The sequence below is a fragment of the Aulonocara stuartgranti genome (genome assembly GCF_965226115.1).
Source record: "Aulonocara stuartgranti genome assembly, chromosome: 7".
NCBI classification, from domain to species: domain Eukaryota; kingdom Metazoa; phylum Chordata; class Actinopteri; order Cichliformes; family Cichlidae; genus Aulonocara; species Aulonocara stuartgranti.
The window spans coordinates 41,618,533-41,640,000 of record NC_138945.1 but is presented as its reverse complement, the minus strand read 5'-3'; the positions used below and the strand labels follow the sequence as shown (position 1 = coordinate 41,640,000).

Below are 21,468 nucleotides of genomic sequence, written 5' to 3'. Positions count from 1 at the left end.
TGCTTTGTCTAATGTTAGAAGTATTCAGATCATTCTCAGAGGTACTGGACTTTTACACAAAGATATTATATTCAGTCCTGTAGAAAGTTATATATTTAAAAATAAATTATCCTCTCTGGTTAATCTTGTATGAATGACTCCGGATTACTTTATGATAAATAACACACCATTGGCAAAAAAAACAGTGAAAGAATTCCAGATGACAAGTTTTTAGCTCAACATACAAGTGGCGACCTTTGACCTTCATCAGGTTTTATTTAATTGTGTCAGAGAAAATCTCATGTGCTCTTCATGCAGCTGAGTACATCAAGTGTTTAAAACAGAAACTGTGCAGGTCTGAGATCAGCAGCTCTGTGAAACACCAAACTGAGGTCCTGTTAATGCTGATATATAGTGACACAGATACACGGGTGATTAATCCTTTTGTCTTTTTGTCTTTAACTTTATCAATAAAACAGCTGCAGCTTTCACTGACAGCACATGTGTTACTTTAACCTTTGTACTGTTTTCATCAGTTAATTTTGCAGTTACTACAAAGAGTGAAGATATAGGGTGATCTATCTGCTGTCACTGGGTGGTGCTGAGGTCTGAATCTGAGGGCAGCTCCTGTAATCACAAAGAGAACAGAACCATCACAAACTGAAATATAAAGTTTATCTCTCAAATCTGAAATAAAGCTGATCCTTCTCTGTCCCACACGCTCAGGGTCTGAAGTTCTTCTCTTACATTTTTTCAGTTCTAAAGTTCTGCTGACAGCTGACATATGAGCTGTTAAAAAAGGACAAATACTTATATACTAACACATTTTCCAGTATAATGTTTACCTTTGAATCGCTGGTGCTTTTTAAGTGGAGATTTGCTAAGATGAGATGATGGAGCAGGTTTCAGTCCTGGTTCAGTCTGCTGTTGCATCGTGGTCACCAACATACGGACGTGTTATCAGCAGTGTTTGAGCTGCTGCCTGAGTATTGGACAAATATTAATACTTTAAATTATTTCCCTCAAAGGATGTAAGCTGTAAGCAGTACTGCAGAAGTAACTTTGTGAAAAATATCTCATTTAAAATCATCCAGGCTGTTATTTTAACCGGAACATTTGAAACAAACCTAGTAAAAGAAAACAACTTTAACTTAAGCTGCCAAACGGCCGTAGTTGGTTTCAGTACAGGGCTTTGCTATTTTCATCCATAGTTAATGATTAATGAAGGGGTAAGGGTCCAAGCTTCTTTTTTTTTTTACTGTCCTTACAGATGTAGCAAGAGACAGAAAACATGCTGCTGTTTGCACATATTTAATAATCGTAATAGTAACGGTAGTTGGTGACTGAGCGGCCTGGTGCTTTTATGATTTCATTAGTCAGGGTAAATTCATTCACCTGCACGGATTAGCTAAACAAACGTTACAAAACAAGTTTCCCCAACAGCCGAGTGCTCATCTTAGGTAGCTAGGTCTCAGGACCTAGTTGCGGACATTAGTTACAGATTAGCTTACAAACACGTTTAACTTACCGAAAAAGTGCAGTAGGGCCTCGGGTCCTTCTGTTGGGTAGTCCAGTTTACTGAAGAACACCTCAGGCTGTCAGTTTGAAACAGTCGGTGCAGTTTTGTAACATAAACACTGGACCTCCTCTCAGATCTATCTGCCTTTCCCGAAAGAGATACGCAAGTTTCTCTGTTACTGCAGCTGCCAGTCAAAGCTGTTATGATAAAGTTCCACCCCAATTTAACAGCATTATGGTAGTAATTACAATCAAACTTATGAGTAAGGAGACCCCTAAAAAACAAATCAGAGTCATGAGAACTACCATTAGTGGAAGGAAGCATTTTTGGAAGAAGTTTATTTGAGGAGATTTTTTTTAATTTTAGTCTGACCCCAGTCCCATCCACTAACATGGAGGAGGCAGGATTTATGACCTATACTGCAGCCAGACACTAGGGGGCGATAGAGATATGCTTCATTTTTGGGGAGCTATTAGGTCGTATCTTGTAGTGATGGGTCGGTCGTGAACGAAATGGCTCTTAGAGCCGAGTCTTTGACCTGAACGACGCGAGCCGGTTCCTTATCGCGAGCCGTGGGGTTTTCCCCCCCCCCCTTTCTCTCACCCTCTCTCTCGCACAGAAACGGCCCTAACCAATCTGGCGCCCTAGGCAAGATTTTAGGTGGCGCCCCCCTATATCAGCAGTGTAGTGTAATGTTGTAACAAATAATATTTCTATTAAATAAGCTTTACTTTGCATTTTAATTAACGTGGGATTATTTTTTGTATTTAGAAATAATAGTACCAACTTTTTTTTTTTTTTCCCCAACATTTGTGGCACTGGCGTGGCGCCCCCTGATGGACGGCGCCCTTAGCATTTGCCTATGTCACTACCCGATCCGTACCGGAAACCCGATCAGTACCCCGCATGCGCAAATCTTACGTCACTTCCTCTCTTTGCCAACATTGCGACATTCAATATATTTGAATGATACCGTTAGCGCCCAGTTAGCTCCTAGCATTTCTCAACAGCTCTGCCTCCTTTTCGACTGCCCGGGACATTTAAACAATGGATAATCCGTATACAAAGAAATTCATGCTTTTCTCCTCAACAGAGAGTGTCCCCCGATTGAGCAACAGCGCCATAAAATAAGAAGAACGGCGCCTAATTACAGAGTTAATAATGCAGACTTTGTAATATCTCACGTGTAGATTCATCAGCCAGATTAAGTGTTTACAGTTTGTTTACAGTTTTTTTTTTTACAGTTTCTTAATTGACAGTGATAGCGCACATCATCATCACTATTCCAACAATCCTCTCCTCACAGACAAGCATACACACACTCGACTATCGCTAAATCAGATTTAACACACGTTTGTAATGACGATAATTCAGTTTATAATAGGGTTTATTCGCTCGGTCAGCAGGTGGCGGTATCCTCGTACACTGGGGAGTAAACTGCCATTAAACGAACAGAAGAAGAAGAAAACATCTGCACATGCGCGGTACGGATCGGGTAGACCCGATTTGTACGGTCAGACTTTACACATGCGCAGTAAGGATCGGAGAGTCCTGATCCGTAACTTTCTTTTTATTTTTCGTTTTTGTCTACATTGTACTGAAATGCTTCATTATTGCAAACATTTTAAGATATACTTGTTATTCTTAACATCTTAACAGATACTCTGACCCATAACTATCGTAAAACGCTACGACCGGAAGTAGAAACCTTTCGCGCATGCGGGGTACCGATCGGGTTTCCGGTACGGATCGGGTAGTGACAGCCTATACGGCCTATGCCACGGGCCGGCCCTGCTCTCGCACTTTTTTTCCGCTTCACTCACTATGCGAGCCTTGTGCTTTACGCTGGGAAGAGGGGGGAGGGGACGGTAGTTACACTCAGTAGCACAGGAACAAAGCGGGAGGAAGAGAGAGAGAAAGAGAGCCAGGGACAACACTGTCACATTAGAAAGGTATAGTAATTATTCACAACTATTTTCAGTTGCAGATGATAAAGGATTCAGAAATTTTATTCATGCAGGTCCATATGACAGAGAATATGTATGTTCTTTTTGTTTTCATATTATAATTTATATTTAATTGTGTTGTGGTTTGCAGTGTTTTGTGTTGTTTCACTTTAAATTTGTAAAAGGAAAAAGCTGAAAATTTAAATAGTTAAAAGTTGAAATGTGAATAGTTGATTTTTGTATTATATGATTTATTTATTACATTTTATGTGGAGTGAATAAATAAAAGTATATTTATGGTGGCCCCTACAGACAAAGCACATACAAACTTCAAATCACGTACGAACTCTGAAGCACGTACAAACTCCAAAACAAGTAAAAACACATAAAAACTCAAAACACGTACAAAAGACAACAGAAGTGCTCCAGGATGCTAGGGGCAGTGTTGAGCTTTTGTTACCTAGTGGCTACACAAGCCAGCAAGTACCAACGACCGTATTTGGTGTGTGGTAATAACAGGTAAATGAACTTTTTTTTTTTTTTTTTTTTTTTGACTATATATATGAATGCTTGTGTATAAATACACAAACAATACACATATGCTTTTATGCTTTCAATTGTGTAATTTAAAGGATCTAGGTAGCTCTGTTTTGAAAGTTCAGTTCATGCTAGAAATGTGTTTTGGAGTTTGTACGTGTTTTGTCTCTAGGGGCCACCGCATTTATTTATATATAAACATATATAAATAAAACCTTTTTTTTTACATTAGTAATTCCTTTTGTGCATAATTTTATATTATTGTTAATAATAAATTAATTAAAGCAAAAAAACCAACCTGAAGAGCCGGTTCGGAGCCGAAAGAGCCGGCTCTTTTTAGTGAGCCGAACCGAAAGAGCTGGTTCTCTAAAAAGAGCCGGAAATTCCATCACTAGTATCTTGACGTATTAGGACAGATCTTGCAGCTGTGTCTGTCCTCCATCCATCACAGCACATCTAGCAACAACAGCTCAGAGGTGGACCAATCAGCTATGAGTATACTAATGACAAGAAGCAATCATCAATGTAGCTCTGATACTGTGATTCACCACGGCAACAGGTAAACAGACGTCAGAGGCTCAGTTTAAATTCAGAGGACACACATCAGTACTGACTGAAATCAACTGTTATCATCACAGACTGAATAAAGTTTGATATAAATCTGTCTATGCTCATCGTTTAGAACAGATGAAACTGAATCCTGGTTTGGCCTTTGACCTTAAATGCAACGATCAGAGTCAGTTGATGTTGCAGTGATGCAGCAGACTCGAGATCAGTTCATGAACATTTCATTTCATCATTATTCACAAACACTGGCTGTTTTTCAATATTTGTACTTGTGTTCCTATGGACTTGTGAAACGCCATCAGTTGTATTCTTCCAATAGAGATTGAAAATGTAAGGTCATTCAGGGGTAAAACCGCAAAGGATTCTGAGAACTCGTGGCAAGAGGTACTAGCGCACACAGACTTTCAATTTAAATCAGTCACACAGCGATAAAAAGAAACACAAAAATGTCAAGAAGCCGTTGTATTATTAACTGCAATAGCCGGTCGCATGACAGCCACGGGAAGCTGACGGGTAAAGAGATCAGTTGTTATCGGATTACGTCGTTAAAGAGAAATTGTTCAAGCCATGTTTCCGAAGTAACAAAGAGCCAACGGATGGCCTGGATTGCAGCCACTCAAAGACCAAATATAACGTCCCAGAACACTCCAGCTCACAGGTTAGTCTGCTCCAAGCATTTACACAAAGGTCAGTCTGCTGTTGTAGTTAATGCGTCATTTTTCTTAACATAATTGGTGATATAGGTTACAAGCAAGTCTGGCGCTGAACAGAAATTGTCGCGCTATGCTCCTTTGTTTATTGTGCATAAATAGTGAATTGTCCTGACACAATATTGCGTTTCACTTCTGTTATTACCATGGTACATTGACAAAAACACATACTTTTATTCAAAGGATAAAACTGGTTTTTTGTATCACTAATTGCCCAGTACGATTACAGCATACAATATTATTGTCACTGCATTTCTGTAATGCGTACCAGAAATTATTTCCACTACTAATTAATTACCGTTGAGCTTAAAGGTTCTATTAATAAATGGTTAATGAATGTGTATTTATGAAGACGATTTGTGAGACTGGTTCGTTCTACACGGTGCATTTCAAGGTCCTGTACCCATCCGTCGGTAAACTGTACCTGGGCTTGTTGCAGTGACCTGAAGTTTCTAAACTTCATGAGTGTATGCACTCACTCCAAGAACGTATAATTATAAATATGAGCGTGGTGAAAGTTGGGCAGCACGTTAACGTCTTTTGTCCACTCTGTGTGCTCGTAAGGGTCTGACCCTTTCACTCCTTTGATTTTTTTCCTCGTATCTTTTCTTTGACTTTTCATCAAGTCTGTCTTTGTACGGACCGGCATTGTTCTCCTTCGTTTTGTACATACCTTTTTTGGGGGGCAAAGAAAAAGCAAGAAAGTATTGGAACCGGAGAATGAACGTTTTTGCGGAGCTTCAAATGCTTGCATTTGATGCGGTACTTGAATTGTTTTACCACGAGTTCCTGGCATGCAATGCACGAAAGTCACGTGGTCTGTCAATCTCTATTCAAAGCACGCATCAAGTCAAGTACGCTAAAAATGCCTAAATGTGTTTTTGTGCTCCGCCCATTTTATCAAGCATTCTTAGTGATGACTTGTGTGGACTTGGTGCAACGAGTATCCCAGAATGCATTTCGTCTGAAACTTAAACAGATACAAAGATACAATACCAGATACAAAGTCCTGGTATTTTTACCTCATTTGAGTCCCAACTCCTGACTTTAAGCTGTCCCGTCGTTCTAATTATAGTCATCTATCGTCCACCTAAATATAATGACTTGCTTATTTCGGAATTTTCAGACTTCTTGACATATTTTATCGCTCACTATGAAAGAATTCTTATAGTGGGAGACTTTAATATTCATCTGTGTTGTGAGGATAAACCCCTGGTCAAAGATTTCTTAAATGTAATTGATTCCTTAAACTTCACACAATTTGTTTAAGGGGCAACACATAAGGACCACACCCTAGACCTTGTCTTGGGTTACAGATTGAATGTATCAATGACTGAAAATTGTGTTTTACCTATCTTAGACCACTCAGCAATTTTATTTGATATTTTAATCCCTAAATCTCCAGCTTCTGAGAGGGGAAGATTGCCCCTCAGATCATCTCGTTATATTAGCCCTGAAGCATTGTTTGGAGTTAAATTACATCTACCTGATGTGTCGGACCCTATTTTTACCCAGGAGTTATGTGTGGACACCTTGACTGCGAATCTTAATAATACACTTCTTGAACTACTGGACTCTGTTGCTCCCGTAAAGAAGTTAAAATGTCAAAAAAAGGAACCCTATGCCTTGGCTAAATGAGGAGCTCTTGAACTTGAGAAGAAATTGTAGAAAAGCAGAGTGTCACTGGAGATCTTCCAGACTAGAAGTATTTCTCCAGGCTTGGAAGGACTCATTGTCTTCTCTTCAATCAGCGATGTCGAAAGCGAAAGCAAATTATTTCTCAAATCTCATCATGAGTCATAAACATAACTCAAAACTCTTATTCAACACAGTGTCGCAACTTACAGAGAGTAAGTCAACGCTCTGCTGTTCTAATTTGATAGCTCATGACTTTCTTACGTTTTCGGAGACAGGGCTGAAACACTTAGAAATCAGGTAACTCCCTCCTCAAGCTTTTCATTAGACTACTCGGCTGCTTTGCCTGTTGGTGTTGATAAACTGTTCTCTGACTTCAAGGTTATTTCTCTGTCTCGATTAACTAAGGTTGTAAAAGCAGCTCGATGTACAACCTGTTCTTTGGATCCTCTACCAGCCTGGGCTATAAAGGAACTGTGGTCAGCATTAGGACCCTACATTCTGTTTCTTTTAAATACTTCATTGACAACTGGAGTCTTCCCTGAATGTTTTAAATCAGCTGTGGTAGTGCCTATCTTGAAAAAGCCTGGACTGGATGTTGACATGGTCGCAAACTATAGACCCATCTCACATCTGTCTTTTTTATCTAAAGTCTTTGAAAAAGGGGTTTTTAAGCAGCTCACTGAGCATTTGTCAACAAGCAATCTGTTCGAACCATTTCAGTCTGCTTTTAGACCAAATCACCCCACAGAAACAGCTTTAGTAAAAGTGGTACATGTAAATGATCTGCTGGTAAATGCAGGCAATGATCGCAGTTCAGTTTTATTACTGCTGGATCTAAGTGCTGCGTTTGACACTGTGGATCACTGCATTTTATTAGATAGGCTTGAACATTTTACTGGAATTACAGGAAATGTTTTATCATGGCTGAGATCTTACCTGTCTGGGAGGTCTCAGACTGTTAGTTTTAAAAATGATCTCTCCGAGACTTGTGCAGTGAGGCATGGGGTCCCTCAGGGCTCTGTACTTGGACCATTGCTGTTTTCTATGTACCTGCTGCCTCTTCTTCTACGTTCTTTTAATGTAACCTTTCATTGTTACGCTGATGACCTGCAGCTTTATGTTCCTTTAACCATTGAAAATTGTGCTGAAGTCTTTAAACTAGAATCTTGTCTATCTGCAATTAAGGGCTGGTTATCAGATAATTTCTTGCTCCTAAATATTGATTTCAGCACTTGTCCCAAAATTTCATCTTGAAAATTGATGACAGTGTCATAAATTGCAGGAACAAGGTAAAAAACTTGGGCGTGTGGTTCGACATGGTGCTCTCCTTTGAATCTCATGTAAAAGAGATAACAAAGACCGCCTTTTATCATTTGAGGAACATAGCCAGAATCAGACAAGGTTTGTCAAGCGACACTGCAGAGGTTCTTGTCCATGCATTTGTGTCCTCACGTATTGATTATTGTAACGCTCTTCTTTCTGGGCTACCAAAGAAAGGTTTTAGAGGTCTACAGATGGTGCAAAATGCAGCTGCTCGCATTTTAACAAGAACTGGGAAATTTGAGCACATTAGCCCTGTACTGAACTCTCTTCATTGGCTACCTTGTCAGATTCGAGCAGATTTTAAGGTCCTGCTGCTCACCTACAAGGCTTTAAACGGATTGGCACCTTCATACCTCTCCGACCTTTTACATCTTTACGTTCCATCCCGTGCTCTTTGATATCAGGACTCTGGCCTTCTAAAGGTTCCTAGAGCCAGAAAAAAGACAATTGGAGAGCGTGCTTTTTCTTTTCGTGCCCCGTTTCTGTGGAACACCCTCCCTCAAGATATTAGGCAGGCATGCTCTGTGGAGGTTTTTAAAACTAAGCTGAAGACACATTTGTTCACCCCATCTTACATGTCTTAATTCTATGGCTTTTAGTTTTTAAATTTTTACTGTTTTTAACTTGTATTGTGTCTTTTACCTGTATTGCTATGTATCACTTTTATTTTATTTTTTTATCTTTTTAGTTTCAAATAGTTGTACAGCACTTTGTTTGAAAGCGCTTTATAAATAAAGTTATTATTATTATTATTATTAAAAGCAGCAATGATGATGGAAAGCGGCTAAATCTGTGAGGAAAGTTTAATATATTCAGGGGTGCACATAAGTGGTCCGCAGGTGCGCATTCGCTGTCAAAATAAAAGACACGCACCAGATAAGAAGTTGCAACGCGCGTTTGCGTACATAAGATTTTCTGGAGGAGGACACACATTTATTTAGAACTCTTAAAGATGTCGAAGAAGCAAGCTCCTTTAAGCAATTACTTTGGTTTTCCTCCACCTCCAAAGAAATGTCAGAAGGAGTCCGAACCACAAAAGAAGCGTTTATTCTCGGAAAAGTGGTTGCAGGAGGTAAGCTGGCTTCAAACAGATGATGAACGCACAGAGATGTGGTGCAGAATGTGCCGTGAAAATCCCACTCTAGTGGACAAAAACACTGCCTTTTATATGTACGCAAACGCGCGTTGCAACTTCTTATCTGGTGCGTGTCTTTTATTTTGACAGCGAATGCACACCTACGGACCACTTATGTGCACCCCTGAATATATGACTGGTGCTGTGACACGAAATAAACTTTTAAGATATTTTCATGTGAGAATGTAGACATGTAAGCTTCAAATATCTGCTCGATTTATCAAGACGTCACCTATGTGCAAAAGTGCTCTGATGTTTTCAGGCAATGTAGTCACCCCACCAGCTGTCAGCTGACTGGGAGGTTGAGAGTCACTAGAACCAGTAAGAACCCCTGACTCCTGGCACACTGTTTTCAATACTTTTCAGAATACTTTATAAATCCCTGAGGAAATTGTGTGGTTACAGTCGCTCCAAGATAATAACAGTAACAGACTGAACTAAATTAAATAATACCGTATATTACAAAGTTACAAATATAAGAAAACTTTAAAACTTTGTTATTTTCACTGTAGAGGATGTCCAAAAGGGTGCAACTATTGCACTGTGTACTGTAGAGCAGGGAGATATGGCCAAAAATATTTATCACGATATATATTTGAAAATTTGCGATAACAATATAACTGACTATATAATTCATGCGAGACAAAATACAACTCCACAACTTTACTAGCGCAAAAAAAAAAAAAATCCATTTATTCTCACTTAAACAAGCAGTTGTTTTTTATGTGTATTAAAGCTATATAAAAATTTAACAGTGCAAATGCAAATTCCTTGCTGAATGTTTAACCAAAAGGCATTTCCAGTAGAAATGGGCTGACATATCCTAAGCATAACCATGTATAATATCCACTGAAGTTAAAAAGAGGTGCTTTGCAACATTCAACTGCAGTGTGCCAAATAAAAAAGTAAAATACGTATTTTTCGGACCATAAGGTGCACGAGATTACAAGGCATATTAAGCAAAACAAAGCAGTCAGATGAGTCAAACTTTATTCAACTCATTCTTCTTGCTTCCTCCACTTCTGTACCTTTGATTCATTAATGCTGTATTCGATCACAGCTGCTCTATTCCCATGTTGTTGCAGTATATTAATGACTAACCTGTGGATGGATTATCTCAGTTGTTCTCCTGACTGAAATTTGGTCCGTTTATGCGATTGCATTTGTCTCTAACCATCAGGAACCTTCACGTTAACTTTTATCGAGTGGAAAAGTGTTAGCGTTCATCCTCTAGCTTCACTGTTTATGTTATGCTAACATAGCTGTGTCGCTAGCAATCACATAGCACATCATTATATACCAGCTAGCCCAACTTCAGTAACCCTACAAATGTCACTGCTGTTCAGTTTCCTGTCTTCATTTATGTTGGAAGTGATAGCAGAGCTGTACGTTTGATTTTTTTCAGAAATCTCTCAGTCCCCACACTCCCTAGCAGATCGTTACATGGAGAAACCTTTGGAATGCAAGCATGCTGATCCACACAGGTATGCAGGTTTTTTTTTTCTTTCTTCCCCCCCTTCTCACTGTCTCTTCTCCCCTTTGGTTTTCTTTCTCTCCCTCTCTTTCTTTCATTCTTTCTCCCTGTCCTATCCCCCAGTCATGTCCGTCCCGTTTGTAGCAACTGAAAATAAAATAAATTCATAATTAGAATAAAGGTCAATCAAATGGACCAATATGGCAAGGCCATGATGATCCACTTGGTAAAATAAATCCGCTCGGCATCTTTCTTGGCCTTAAGACAACAATTCTGATGGCTAAAGAGCCAAACGGGACACGAAAAAAAAAAAAAGAAATCTCTCAGTCAGAACATGCTATATCATGCTTAGATAACTACCAAAACTAGCGAGCTAACTTCTAACTTCCTGCTAACTTCTAACTCTGTTAAACGTAATAAATTCTGTTTTCATGGATGCCTGGATGTTAAACTTCATAGTTACACCTGGTAAAGCAGCAATGCTGATCGTTTTATTAAAGATGAATGAATTTAGACAGTTTTTTTTAACTCTCAGTGATGCTGCAGTGTTCGTTTGACTTTGGGACCTGAAGAAGACTGAGTTTAGGACCCAGATTTACGAGCACCTTAGTCCGGCAAATACGGCAATAACGGCGGCCGCTTGCATTGCAGAAAAAAAAAAAGTGCTTTGTCGTGTATCTGACGGACAAACACCAAATCAGTTCCACATCACTGAAGTGTCACCATTTTTACAAACAAATTCTGGTTCATCCGTTTCACTCAACGATCCGCTTTCTCCCTTCTCATTCTCTGTTACCGCCATGCTTTTTCGGACATGTGCATATGAAAACAAAGGCACTGCACATGCGTGTTTTACCCATATATTATCGCGATATTTCATTTTCTTATCGTTGCCTAACATTGCACCGGTATTACCGTGAACGTATAATATGGCAAACCCTAGTGTACTGTGACATGTTCCTATGACTGGCCAGCACATCATGCAGTGGGTAGGAGGTATTGTCCAGCATTGTCCTTATGTTGGACAGCATATGCCTCTCCGACACCACCTTAAGGGAGTCCAGCTCCATCCCCACAGCATTACTGACCTTGTGGATCAGTTTATTGAGTCTGTTGGCATCTGCGACCCTCAACCTGCTGCCCCAGATCTGTCTGTACACAACTACGGTCTTGTGTACTTGAGTACTGTGAAATGGCCACTGAGAGTCCTGATGGGTTGGAAGAGGAGCTCATTATTTCTGAGATGACTGCATTGATGGTTAAAATCGCTTTATCGTAACCATCGAGTATAGGTTGTCATGGAAATATTAAGCTGTCTGCACGTAATTCACTGATTTTTTTTCTCCCAAATGCTGCGAATGCATCAATAATCCCCCTCCCAACTGGAAAATTTTCTACCCAGCACACTGCATTGAGCATGTGTGTTTATATACTACCAGATAGGGAAAAATATGGCGACAGTGGGAATTTCACTTAAGTGAGAGAATGAGACTCGCTGTCGTTTGGATTTTATGAGGATATCAAACAAAATGTGGTAATTTGCAAAACATGCTGTTAAACTATTGCCACGTAAGATAGCAGTACCACTAATCTATTCCACCAGCTGGAAAGTCATCCACTGCAAAATTAAGAATGTTTTAAACTCTGCACATGAACGTCTCCCCACACACCAAAGAAAACTTTAGATAAGCCAGCTTTTATATGAGCTACATATCGGCGAGAGAAACAAAGAAAAACTGCACAGTAAGCCTGATTCCATGTTATTGTTTATCGAACGTGAAGTATATTTATGGTCTTCTTTTGCAGCTGGTTCAGTGAATTTTGGTCGGAGCGTGACAAAACGTGCAGCTTTGGAATCTGCGACATCTCTGCTTTTAGACAACGTGCCATTTGCTTGGTTATATGAAGTCGAGTGAGTTCGTAGCTTCATTGTTTGTGGTTGGGCACATGTTGTGAAATTACATGACTGCTCTTTTAATTGTTTGTTATTTTCGCTGTGTTTGGTGGTTGTAGAAATGGTTTGTATGAGCTTTTAGCTGAGATTCCGAGGTTTCTGTGGATACCACACATGTAGCTATTTACGTAAAAAAACAAAATTCATGGAGACTTAAACTGCAGCTCACCCCCTTTGTCCCCGGTACCGAGGGCGCTGGAGGCTCAAGACATATCATGATACACACATATATGTATGTATGTATGTATATATATATCATATTATATTTTCCTCGCCCAGCTGTACCCTGAATGCATGGCTGACACTCCATCAGAGAGCACAGGTCACATGACCACAGCCCGCTTGAAACAATCTCCAATTGATCTGATTGACCTTCTTGATTTCACTGATAATCTCTAATTGATCCATCTTCCCCTGATACATAAAGGCGGAGCTTTACCTGCCATTCTGCATACACTCCACAAATCACCTCACTGTACCTTTCAGTTGAATTACACTTTATTCATACAGCCAAACAGGAAGCTTGGGTAAATGTTACATCATCAGAGGGAACTCACCTGTGAGGTTACCGTGGGGACAAAGATGTCCCCTTCAGGATTAAATGACCGCACTTACACTTAGGTCTTAACTGTAAATGTAAAGTTCTATTTTGTGGTAGTCTGATGAGCAATCGGCAGGTGGAATACAAATAATGAGATGTCACAGCTTCACGTTTTCTCGCGAGACTTACAGAACACCCAGAAATATTCCTGTTACCCGTTTTCAGTCAACTGACTAACGGCTCACCTGACGTTTTTCTATTTCGTCAGAGCGGAACTCGTGTGACGTTACATCAAGGGAAGTCACGAGGCGGGAACGGTGAGGGTCAAAGTGGGGAAAAAACGAGATTTGGGAAAATTAGTAAAGTGTTTGAGCTAACAGCGGCTAGCTGCGTTAGCAGGCTTTACTATGAGGGAGGCTGTCAGCCCGGGACAAACCGAGAAATTTTTAACCGCTGTGTTTACCTGGCTTTAGCCCGGCGGATCCTTCAGGTTCCGTTAAGTCCTCTCAGATCCCATTTTAGTCGGTTAAACGGAAATGCGGAATCCGTCCGCCCTGTCCACTTTCGGAACCTCTGTTTGCACCACACAGGTCGACAGGAAGCTAGCAGCAGTTACACCGAGGAACTTCCGCCGGAAACTTCAAAATAAAAGCTCTTGAAAGAACAGGAAGCGGCTGTGTGTGTGTGTGTCTGTGACGCCTGCAGTGCGGCGCTTTGAGCTCTCAGATGTATTGTCTTTACTTATCATCCATTTTAAAGCAGATCAGAAAAAGTGTTCATGAAAGCTGCAGTGTTGAGTTTCTGCAGATGAGAGTGTGATTAAAGCTAGTGGCGGAGCTGGGAGGCTTACTGGGCTTAAGCCCGGGTTGTTTTTTCAGAAGCCCGGGGTCTTTTGGAGTGTAATTTTTTCATAGTTAGATGCCTGGCTGACAACTGTATAAAACAAAAACTACACACAATATTCGAAGCACATAGAGCACACTGTGGGAATTTACAACTGTGCGTAAATCCCCCCTAATATTGGTATGATCTGAGCTCAGACGGGGCAGCTGCTGCCTGCGAGTGCGCTGTTAGAGAAGCGCAGCCAGGCAGACAGAGGAGAACTGAAGTTTGACCAGTTACCAAAGCAAGTCATTCGTACTGTACAAATAATGTAAATATGACGGTGTATCACGAAAGATTGATGTCAAACTGATCACTTGACCCATATTACGTTACTTGCTCTTCGAGTGAATCAACAAATGGCGAAATGAAAAACTGAACAACAACAATGCTGTTTCTTTAGAGAGTCTTAGCTTACATGTGTGTTTATTTCATATTTTCAGTTGTTTCCCTCCACGGCTAAATAAATCGGTTTCAGTAATGCACTGATATACAAGAATGGACATAAGGGGCTTCTTTCAAAGAAAAAACTCTGGTAGTATTTTATATATTGTGCTTTGTATGTTGTTCAGTATATTTCTATGCAAAACAAGAGGAAGTTCAATACACAGCAGTATATTCACAGTTTAAACCAGATATTTACACACACTTTATGGAAAACACAAGAACATTTTTTTACTGTACAACATCAATTTAGAGTAAACTTGTTTTGTTTTGGTTAAATAAATATTGAAATATCTTTTGAATTCGTTAAATGTCAGAATAAAGAGAGAGCTGTCTATTTTTTATCACTTTCATCAGATTTAGGAGTACATATACACTAAGTTTATTGTTAATTAATAAGAAAACTCCAGACGATTCCATTCTGAGCTGAAGAAGCTTCTGATAGGTTAGTAGAGTCCATGTGAGTAAATTGGTGCCACAGCTGTGGATGCATATAAGGCAAAACACAGAGCCTGTTTCTGTGACATGGGAAAATCAAGAGATGTCAACCAAAACACCAGGAAAAGAATTGTGGAGCTCCATAAGTGTGGCTCACTTTTGAATACAATTTGGTGCCATGTACAATTAAGAAATACAGACAGTTTCTCTCTTTACTCTTACAGTTAACAAATATGTTTTTTATATTTATCTAAAAAAATAAACATTTAGTCTGATTTGATGTTACAATTAAAAAAGTGTTTTTATCTGAAGAGTTTGTAAATATCTGGTTTCAACTGTATATTTGATGATTGTCAGCATAAAGAGGGAGAGAGAGGAACAGAGAGGGAGAGAGAGGAGAATGAGGACAGAAGAGAGAGGGAACAAGAGCAGGTGAGACACATGTTAGTCAAATGGTTGTTTACCAAAAGTATCACCGTATCATAGGTACTCATGTATCTGGTACCTAGTGTTTCTTTTTTGGTTTGTTATTTTTCAAATTCTATATTTATTAAGTTATGCAGGCTTGTTTGCACAACAAGGCTAAATAATTATATAAACTTTTCTCAATCTAAATAGTGGACTTTGGTAGAATTAAAAAAATAAGTGTAGTGCAGGTCTATGATGATTTTTAGTGCTACTATCATCTAGTTCTGATTCTGGTTCTGTCTTGGTTAAGTCCTAAGTAGTCCTGAGTTTGAACTGTTGTAGTCCTGTTTTAATTCCGGATCAGTTCTGGGTCTGGTTGAATTGGGGTTTAGTCCTCGTGTCTTGATACAGCCCGACTTTGTTCTGCCTTGCTGCTTAATTAAAAACCTAGTTTAAGGTGTCCTGCATATGTGATATTTTTTTCCCTATATGAAGTCCTTCGTTTTTGAACAAAACTCAAAACAGAGCCTATTGATCTCAGTCATTTCTACCCCCCCCCCCCCCCCCCCCCAAAAAAAAAAAAAAAGAATCCCACATGCATACTACTGTTTCAAATGTCTGGCTCCGCCTCTGATTAAAGCAAGAGTGTGTTTCATGTACAGTCTGACTCTTGATATTTAATATTCTCACAGACTGAGAGATGAATATGAAGCTGCTCAGACTGTGGTTAAAGTTTTATTCTGTGATATGTGTTACTGTGTCATTTTACCTGAGCTGACTCTAAAAACCGTGAGTGAGGTCCAGCAGGACAATGGATAAACAGGTTTCTGTGTTTGCCTTGAAGCAGGCCAATCATGCTGTCCAATCAGAGCTCTCATCTGCAGCTGACCTCTGAGCGGATTGGACTCTGGACATGCAGTTTCAGTCTGACTGGATTTGCTCACAAACTCAGGATCTTTTTGTTGTTTCACACATGATGCAGGTTTCCACGTCTCTTCCTCTTCTTCTTCTTCTTTCCCTCACCCTCCTGCTCCTTCATCCCGTCTCCCCGGTACATGGTGGCCATGTTCTGGCATTTCCGGGAGAGTTCAGCCATTGGTTGAACATGCGGAACATCATAGAGGAGCTGGTGAAGAGGAATCATTCGGTCACCATCTTAGTGCCCGATGCATCGCCGTCTGTCAACTACAACAACAGCCGTGACACCGCCAAGTTCAACTTCCTGGTCTTCAAGGTAACACTGGTGTTTATACAGCGTGTTTGTAGTCACCCAAAGAAGATCCCTGACAATCACTGTGAAGTAATGGTTCTGAGTAACTTTAATTTCCCGTCCTTCCCCCTGATTACCCACAGACACCTCTCCGTGTTTGTCTCATTTCAGACCTGAAAATCAGAGGAAAGCATTTTTTTCATTGTTTTTTTTGGGCGTAGCTGATATAGAATCAATGACCTGATCAGGTGTTTCCTCCTGCAGGTGTCGTACAGCCGGCAGGAGTATCTGGACCTTATGCAGGAATTGATGCGTTTCTCCATGTATGAGGCGCACTTGTCTTCACCACTGCAGAAGTTCCTAAAGACGGCTTCCTGGATACTGCACTTCCTGGACTTCGGGAGGCAGCAGTGTGACGGAATGCTGAGGAACAAGCAGCTGATGGCGACTCTGCGCCACACCAGCTTTGACGTCATCTTGCAGGACTCGATGGCAATGTGTGGTGACCTGGTGGCAGACTTGCTCAGTGTGCCACTCATCATCTCAATGCGCTTCAGCTTCGGCAGTGTTTTTGAGCGACACTGTGGCCACGCCCCCGCACCGCCATCCTACGTCCCGTTAGCTCCTCTCTCATACAACGACCACATGACACTCAGTGAGAGGCTGGTCAACATGGTGATATATGTGGGGTCGTCAGCAGTAAGCGAACTGACCTGGAAGCTGACGCTCGATCAATACTACAGGGAGATCAAAGGTCAGCGGTCAAGAGTTATGTCTCCACTCTGAGGGCATCACACAGGGTTTAAATAAACTATCATTATGTGACTGAAGGCAGATATTCAGCTTTGATTCAGAGTTTAACTAAAATAACAGCTCACAGAAATTTCTGGATGCATGCTCAATATTCAGGTAGGAAAATCCCAAAACGTTGATTCTGTTCATCTGGACGTTTTCAGTGGGTGAAAGACGATTTCAGGTGACTTCTTCAGTCTTAGATGACTGCAGGTTTCCCCAACCTTATAAAGAGTATATTTGAATAATAACTGAAACTAGCACTAGTGACGAACAATGGGCTGTGAGGTCAGTTTCATAATCATTAATATACAAATCGTCATGACCATTGATCAACAACCACTGAAAAAGACCATTGATGATTAATTAGTGACCATTGATCATTGATCCATGAGTACCATTCAAAGAGAGTTAGGGAATAAATGCAAAAACAGCATTGTAAGATGGCAAAAGATGTATCCTTAGGCCCCCTCCTCGATTCAGAGATGGTCTTTCCCTGGCCTCTTTGACTCTGCGCTCAAACCAGCGTTCCTCCCTGTCCAGGGTGTGTACATCCTCATCATTGAAAGAGTGTCCACTGGCCTGTAGGTCTGAATAGACTGTGGATCTGCATTTAATCAATGATCATGACAATGTCCATATTAATGATCAAGAAACTGACCTTACAGCCATTGTTCGTCAATGGTGCTAGTTTCAGTCATTGTGCAAATGTATAAGGTTGGGGAAGCCTGCAGTCAGCTGAGGCTGAAGAAGTCACTTAGATGATGATGATGTAACATTTCTCCCACTGGAAAGGCTATTTCAAGATGAACAGAATCAACTTTTTGGGAGCTCACAGATAGGTTTACACTCATGTCAAAAGTCTTCAGACAGCTCACTGATGAACAGTGCAGTGGTGGCTTAATGTCTTTCTGATAACCATCTGAGCACATCCAAAATAATCAGAGGTCCACAGAGCAAAGATGTTACAGCAGTATTTATTTGAAGGAATAAACACCTACACTTTCCATGATGTGAGCTGAAAATAAGGATTGCAAAGATTAAGATATGAGGATGTGATGTTAAAGACTGTCTTCCTTAGGGATGGGAATTGATAAGAATTTTGCAATCAAAGACATTACATTCATGCAAATTAATTACATGCTGTGGGTCACATGTTTGTGCATGTTGGAGGTATTTCCCCTTACAGAACACTTTTCCTAAAAGTAATGCAGTACATTACTTAATTACACCCAGGAGAAAGACATTCTCATTATGTTACTTTCATGTTACTCTGTAAAATGATTTGAAACACACTGTCTCATAATCAGCATTTAACAATATAAACCTACAGGCTACAGCCCCACACACCAACACAAACCCCTATCCTAATGAGATCACACGTGATCTTTCTCTTAGTAATTAGGTATGAAAACAAATCAAAGATGAAAACCAGCACAACGACAGTCTTACTCTCTGCTCACATTCATATTGATGCTGTAGAACTGATCACACTGAGCTTCACAGAGCAGACAATGATGAGCCAAAGCAAACTGCAAAACAACCCAAAGATACTCTTTAATGACTGAGTCAGTCAGCTGATCTCAGACCAGCAGAGCAACATTTCAGCATTCAAGTACAAAACTGAAGGCAGAGAGCAGAAACCAGCAGCAGCTGGAGGAAGAGACAGCATTTGATCTGTGGGTTCTTCATCAGTCAAAGGATTTTCATCAAGTAGTGAGAACTGTCCTTTGATGTAAAATTAAATTTGTTTGTAACGTTATTTTTAGATCCTCTGAGAATGAGGGACTGTGTAAAAAAATGTCTGTAATTCATGAACTGTTAATGTTAGACTGAAGTTAAACCCTGAATTAAAGCTGGAAGACTGCACTTAGTCACATCTCGATGGTTTGATGTAAAGTCCGTTATATTGGTGCACAGATGCAGAATTATAGAAACCATCCTTGTCCAAATAACTTTGAATCTGTACAAACTTTTATTTTGAAGTCATATCCCTTCTTTCCTGTATGGACAGGAACTCCCAGCAGTGTGTGTGAGACTATGGGGAAGGCCGACGTGTGGCTCATCAGGACGTTCTGGGACATTGAGACGCCACGGCCGACCCCACCAAACTTCAAATACGTGGGCGGTCTACACTGCAAACCGGCCAATCAGCTGCCAGAGGTGTGAGCTCTGATTGCACACACTTTTATTCTGAAATGGGACAGGTGAGTGTTGATGTAATGATGATGTCACATCTTCCAGGACCTGGAGGCATTTGTGCAGAGTTCAGGTGATGCCGGCATAATTGTGGCTTCCTTCGGCTCCATGGTAACCAACCTGACGATGCAGCACGCTAACATCATCGCCACCGCCTTCGGTCAGATCCCACAGAAGGTCAGAAGCTCCACCTACTCACAGACAAACAATCAGGGACTGGGCTGTCAGCAGATATTGATTGCATCATTGATTACTTTCTGCAATAATCATCCAAAAAATACCTGCAGGCAGAAGAAGCTCAGATGGTTTGTTTCATCTTTGACTTGAAGAGTGTTTTCTTCCTTTCAGGTGATTTGGCGTTACCGTGGCGAGGCTCCAACTGCATTGGCTCCAAACACGAAGATTTCTGATTGGATCCCTCAGAACGACCTGCTGGGTATGACTCATTCATGATGTCATGGAATTTCAAAATAAAAGCTCAAATAGGCCTCTTATTCACTTGCTAAGTGGCAACATACCAAGCCTCCTTCCAGGTCCAGACTCCTCCTGCGTGGATGATAATCCTCCTGTGGATGGCTTATCATTTATGTCCGAAGTGATAACAGTATATTTTATGTTTTTGGTGGTGGTTGGGGGGGGGGGGGGGGGGGGGTAGAAATCTCTGTCAGTGCATGGTGTATCTTTACATAGAAGCTAACTAGCTGACTTCCCGTTAACTTTAAACTCTGTTAAATTTTATAAATCTTGGATGCCTGTATGTTAAACTTTATTTAAACAGGTGTGAGAGAAGCCAAACAGATCATTTCATTGAGGATGAAAGAATTTTGGCTGTTTTTAACTCTCAGTGATGCCCAAGTGTTTATTTGAGTGTGAGAATCTTTGGTAAGTTTTGACTCAGAAATGGCAACTAACATAATCAATATTTGCAAAAAGATGTTCTTTCACAATAAAAGCTCTGTATTTTTTTTGTCCTCAGGTCACCCAAAGACAAAGGCATTCGTGACACACGGCGGCACTAACAGTCTATATGAAGCTGTGTTTCACGGTGTGCCTCTGGTGGGCGTGCCGCTGTTTGGCGATCAGCCTGATAATCTCGCCCGTATGAGCCGCCTCGGCACCGCCATCGTCCTGGACTTCAACCATCTGACAGCTGAGGAGCTGGCAGAGGCGCTGCACGTCGTCACAAACCAGCCAAGGTAAAGGTGATTTTAGTGTGGAATTGTGTTTGTATATTTCCTGTTAATAGTTTCATCTTTGTACATTTGGACCTGTTTAATAACATTTTATTTAATAATAATGGATTGGATTTATATAGCGACCTTCCGGTTACAGATGCGATTCCCAACCCCCTGAGCCACGGTCGCCCCATTTCCTGTCTTTGACCTGATTCCTTCACAATAAAAGTGCACTACTGTTTAACAGTGAAACTGTCATATGACTTCCTGTTTGTTTACCATGCACAGCTACAGGACCAACATGCAGCGTCTGTCAGCGGTGCACCGCGACCAGCCAGTAACGCCACTGAGTACCGCCGTCTTCTGGGTGGAGTTTGTGATGCGACACGGTGGAGCTAGGCATCTGCGGTTGGCATCATACGACCTGAACTGGTTCCAGTACCACAGCTTGGACACCGGTGCTGCCCTGCTGATCGCTTTGATGACCGTCGCTGCTTTGTGGTGGGTGGGGATACGCTGCATCCTGCGGCAGTGCAGACGGCGAGCAGGAAGAGAGAAGAAGGACTGAAGAGAGATTTCCTGTTTGCACCGTCCTGT

General features: G+C 40.8%; 2 protein-coding genes and 1 long non-coding RNA gene across 9 annotated transcripts in view; 1 reads left to right on the top strand and 2 right to left on the bottom strand.

The window, feature by feature from the left end:
• The window catches only part of LOC309711166 (uncharacterized protein), a 25,903-nt gene extending 11,941 nt beyond the window's left edge, over window positions 1-13,962 (bottom strand). For all 3 annotated transcript variants that reach the window (XM_082541254.1, XM_082541253.1, XM_082541255.1), the window contains exon 1: window positions 13,787-13,962. The gene's annotated coding sequence lies outside the window, so the exon portion shown is untranslated. The remainder of the gene's footprint in view (window positions 1-13,786) is intronic.
• LOC309711167 (UDP-glucuronosyltransferase 2A2-like) lies at window positions 968-21,468 on the top strand. 4 transcript variants are annotated; one of them, XM_082541259.1, is made up of 10 exons: window positions 968-3,450; window positions 4,433-4,540; window positions 10,760-10,838; window positions 16,478-16,729; window positions 16,970-17,459; window positions 19,512-19,660; window positions 19,742-19,873; window positions 20,045-20,132; window positions 20,673-20,892; window positions 21,160-21,468. In XM_082541259.1, exons 4-10 carry the CDS (start codon window positions 16,601-16,603, stop codon window positions 21,437-21,439), a joined length of 1,488 nt encoding a protein of 495 aa, XP_082397385.1. In that variant the 5' UTR covers window positions 968-3,450; window positions 4,433-4,540; window positions 10,760-10,838; window positions 16,478-16,600; the 3' UTR covers window positions 21,440-21,468. The 4 variants fall into 4 exon arrangements, with proteins under 4 accessions (XP_082397385.1, XP_082397383.1, XP_082397384.1 ...); XM_082541257.1 differs by lacking the exon at window positions 4,433-4,540 and having other exon boundaries at window positions 16,581-16,729; XM_082541258.1 differs by lacking the exons at window positions 968-3,450; window positions 4,433-4,540 and adding an exon at window positions 4,558-5,206 and having other exon boundaries at window positions 16,581-16,729.
• LOC309711172 lies at window positions 19,777-21,230 on the bottom strand. Of its 2 annotated transcripts, XR_014277894.1 has the most exons (4): window positions 21,151-21,230; window positions 20,215-20,272; window positions 19,978-20,128; window positions 19,777-19,887 (listed from the first exon to the last, which is right to left on the bottom strand). It is a non-coding gene; the product is annotated as an uncharacterized lncRNA (long non-coding RNA). The 2 variants fall into 2 exon arrangements; XR_014277895.1 differs by lacking the exon at window positions 21,151-21,230 and having other exon boundaries at window positions 20,215-20,701.

Excerpts from the sequence above, each read along its gene's own strand:
- LOC309711167 (XM_082541256.1), top strand. The coding sequence starts at position 16,409 with ATGCAGTTTCAGTCTGACTGGATTTGCTCACAAACTCAGGATCTTTTT. Across the intron at positions 16,730-16,969 it reads TCAACTTCCTGGTCTTCAAG|GTGTCGTACAGCCGGCAGGA; the intron begins GTAACACTGGTG and ends TTCCTCCTGCAG. Across the intron at positions 20,893-21,159 it reads GTCGTCACAAACCAGCCAAG|CTACAGGACCAACATGCAGC; the intron begins GTAAAGGTGATT and ends TACCATGCACAG.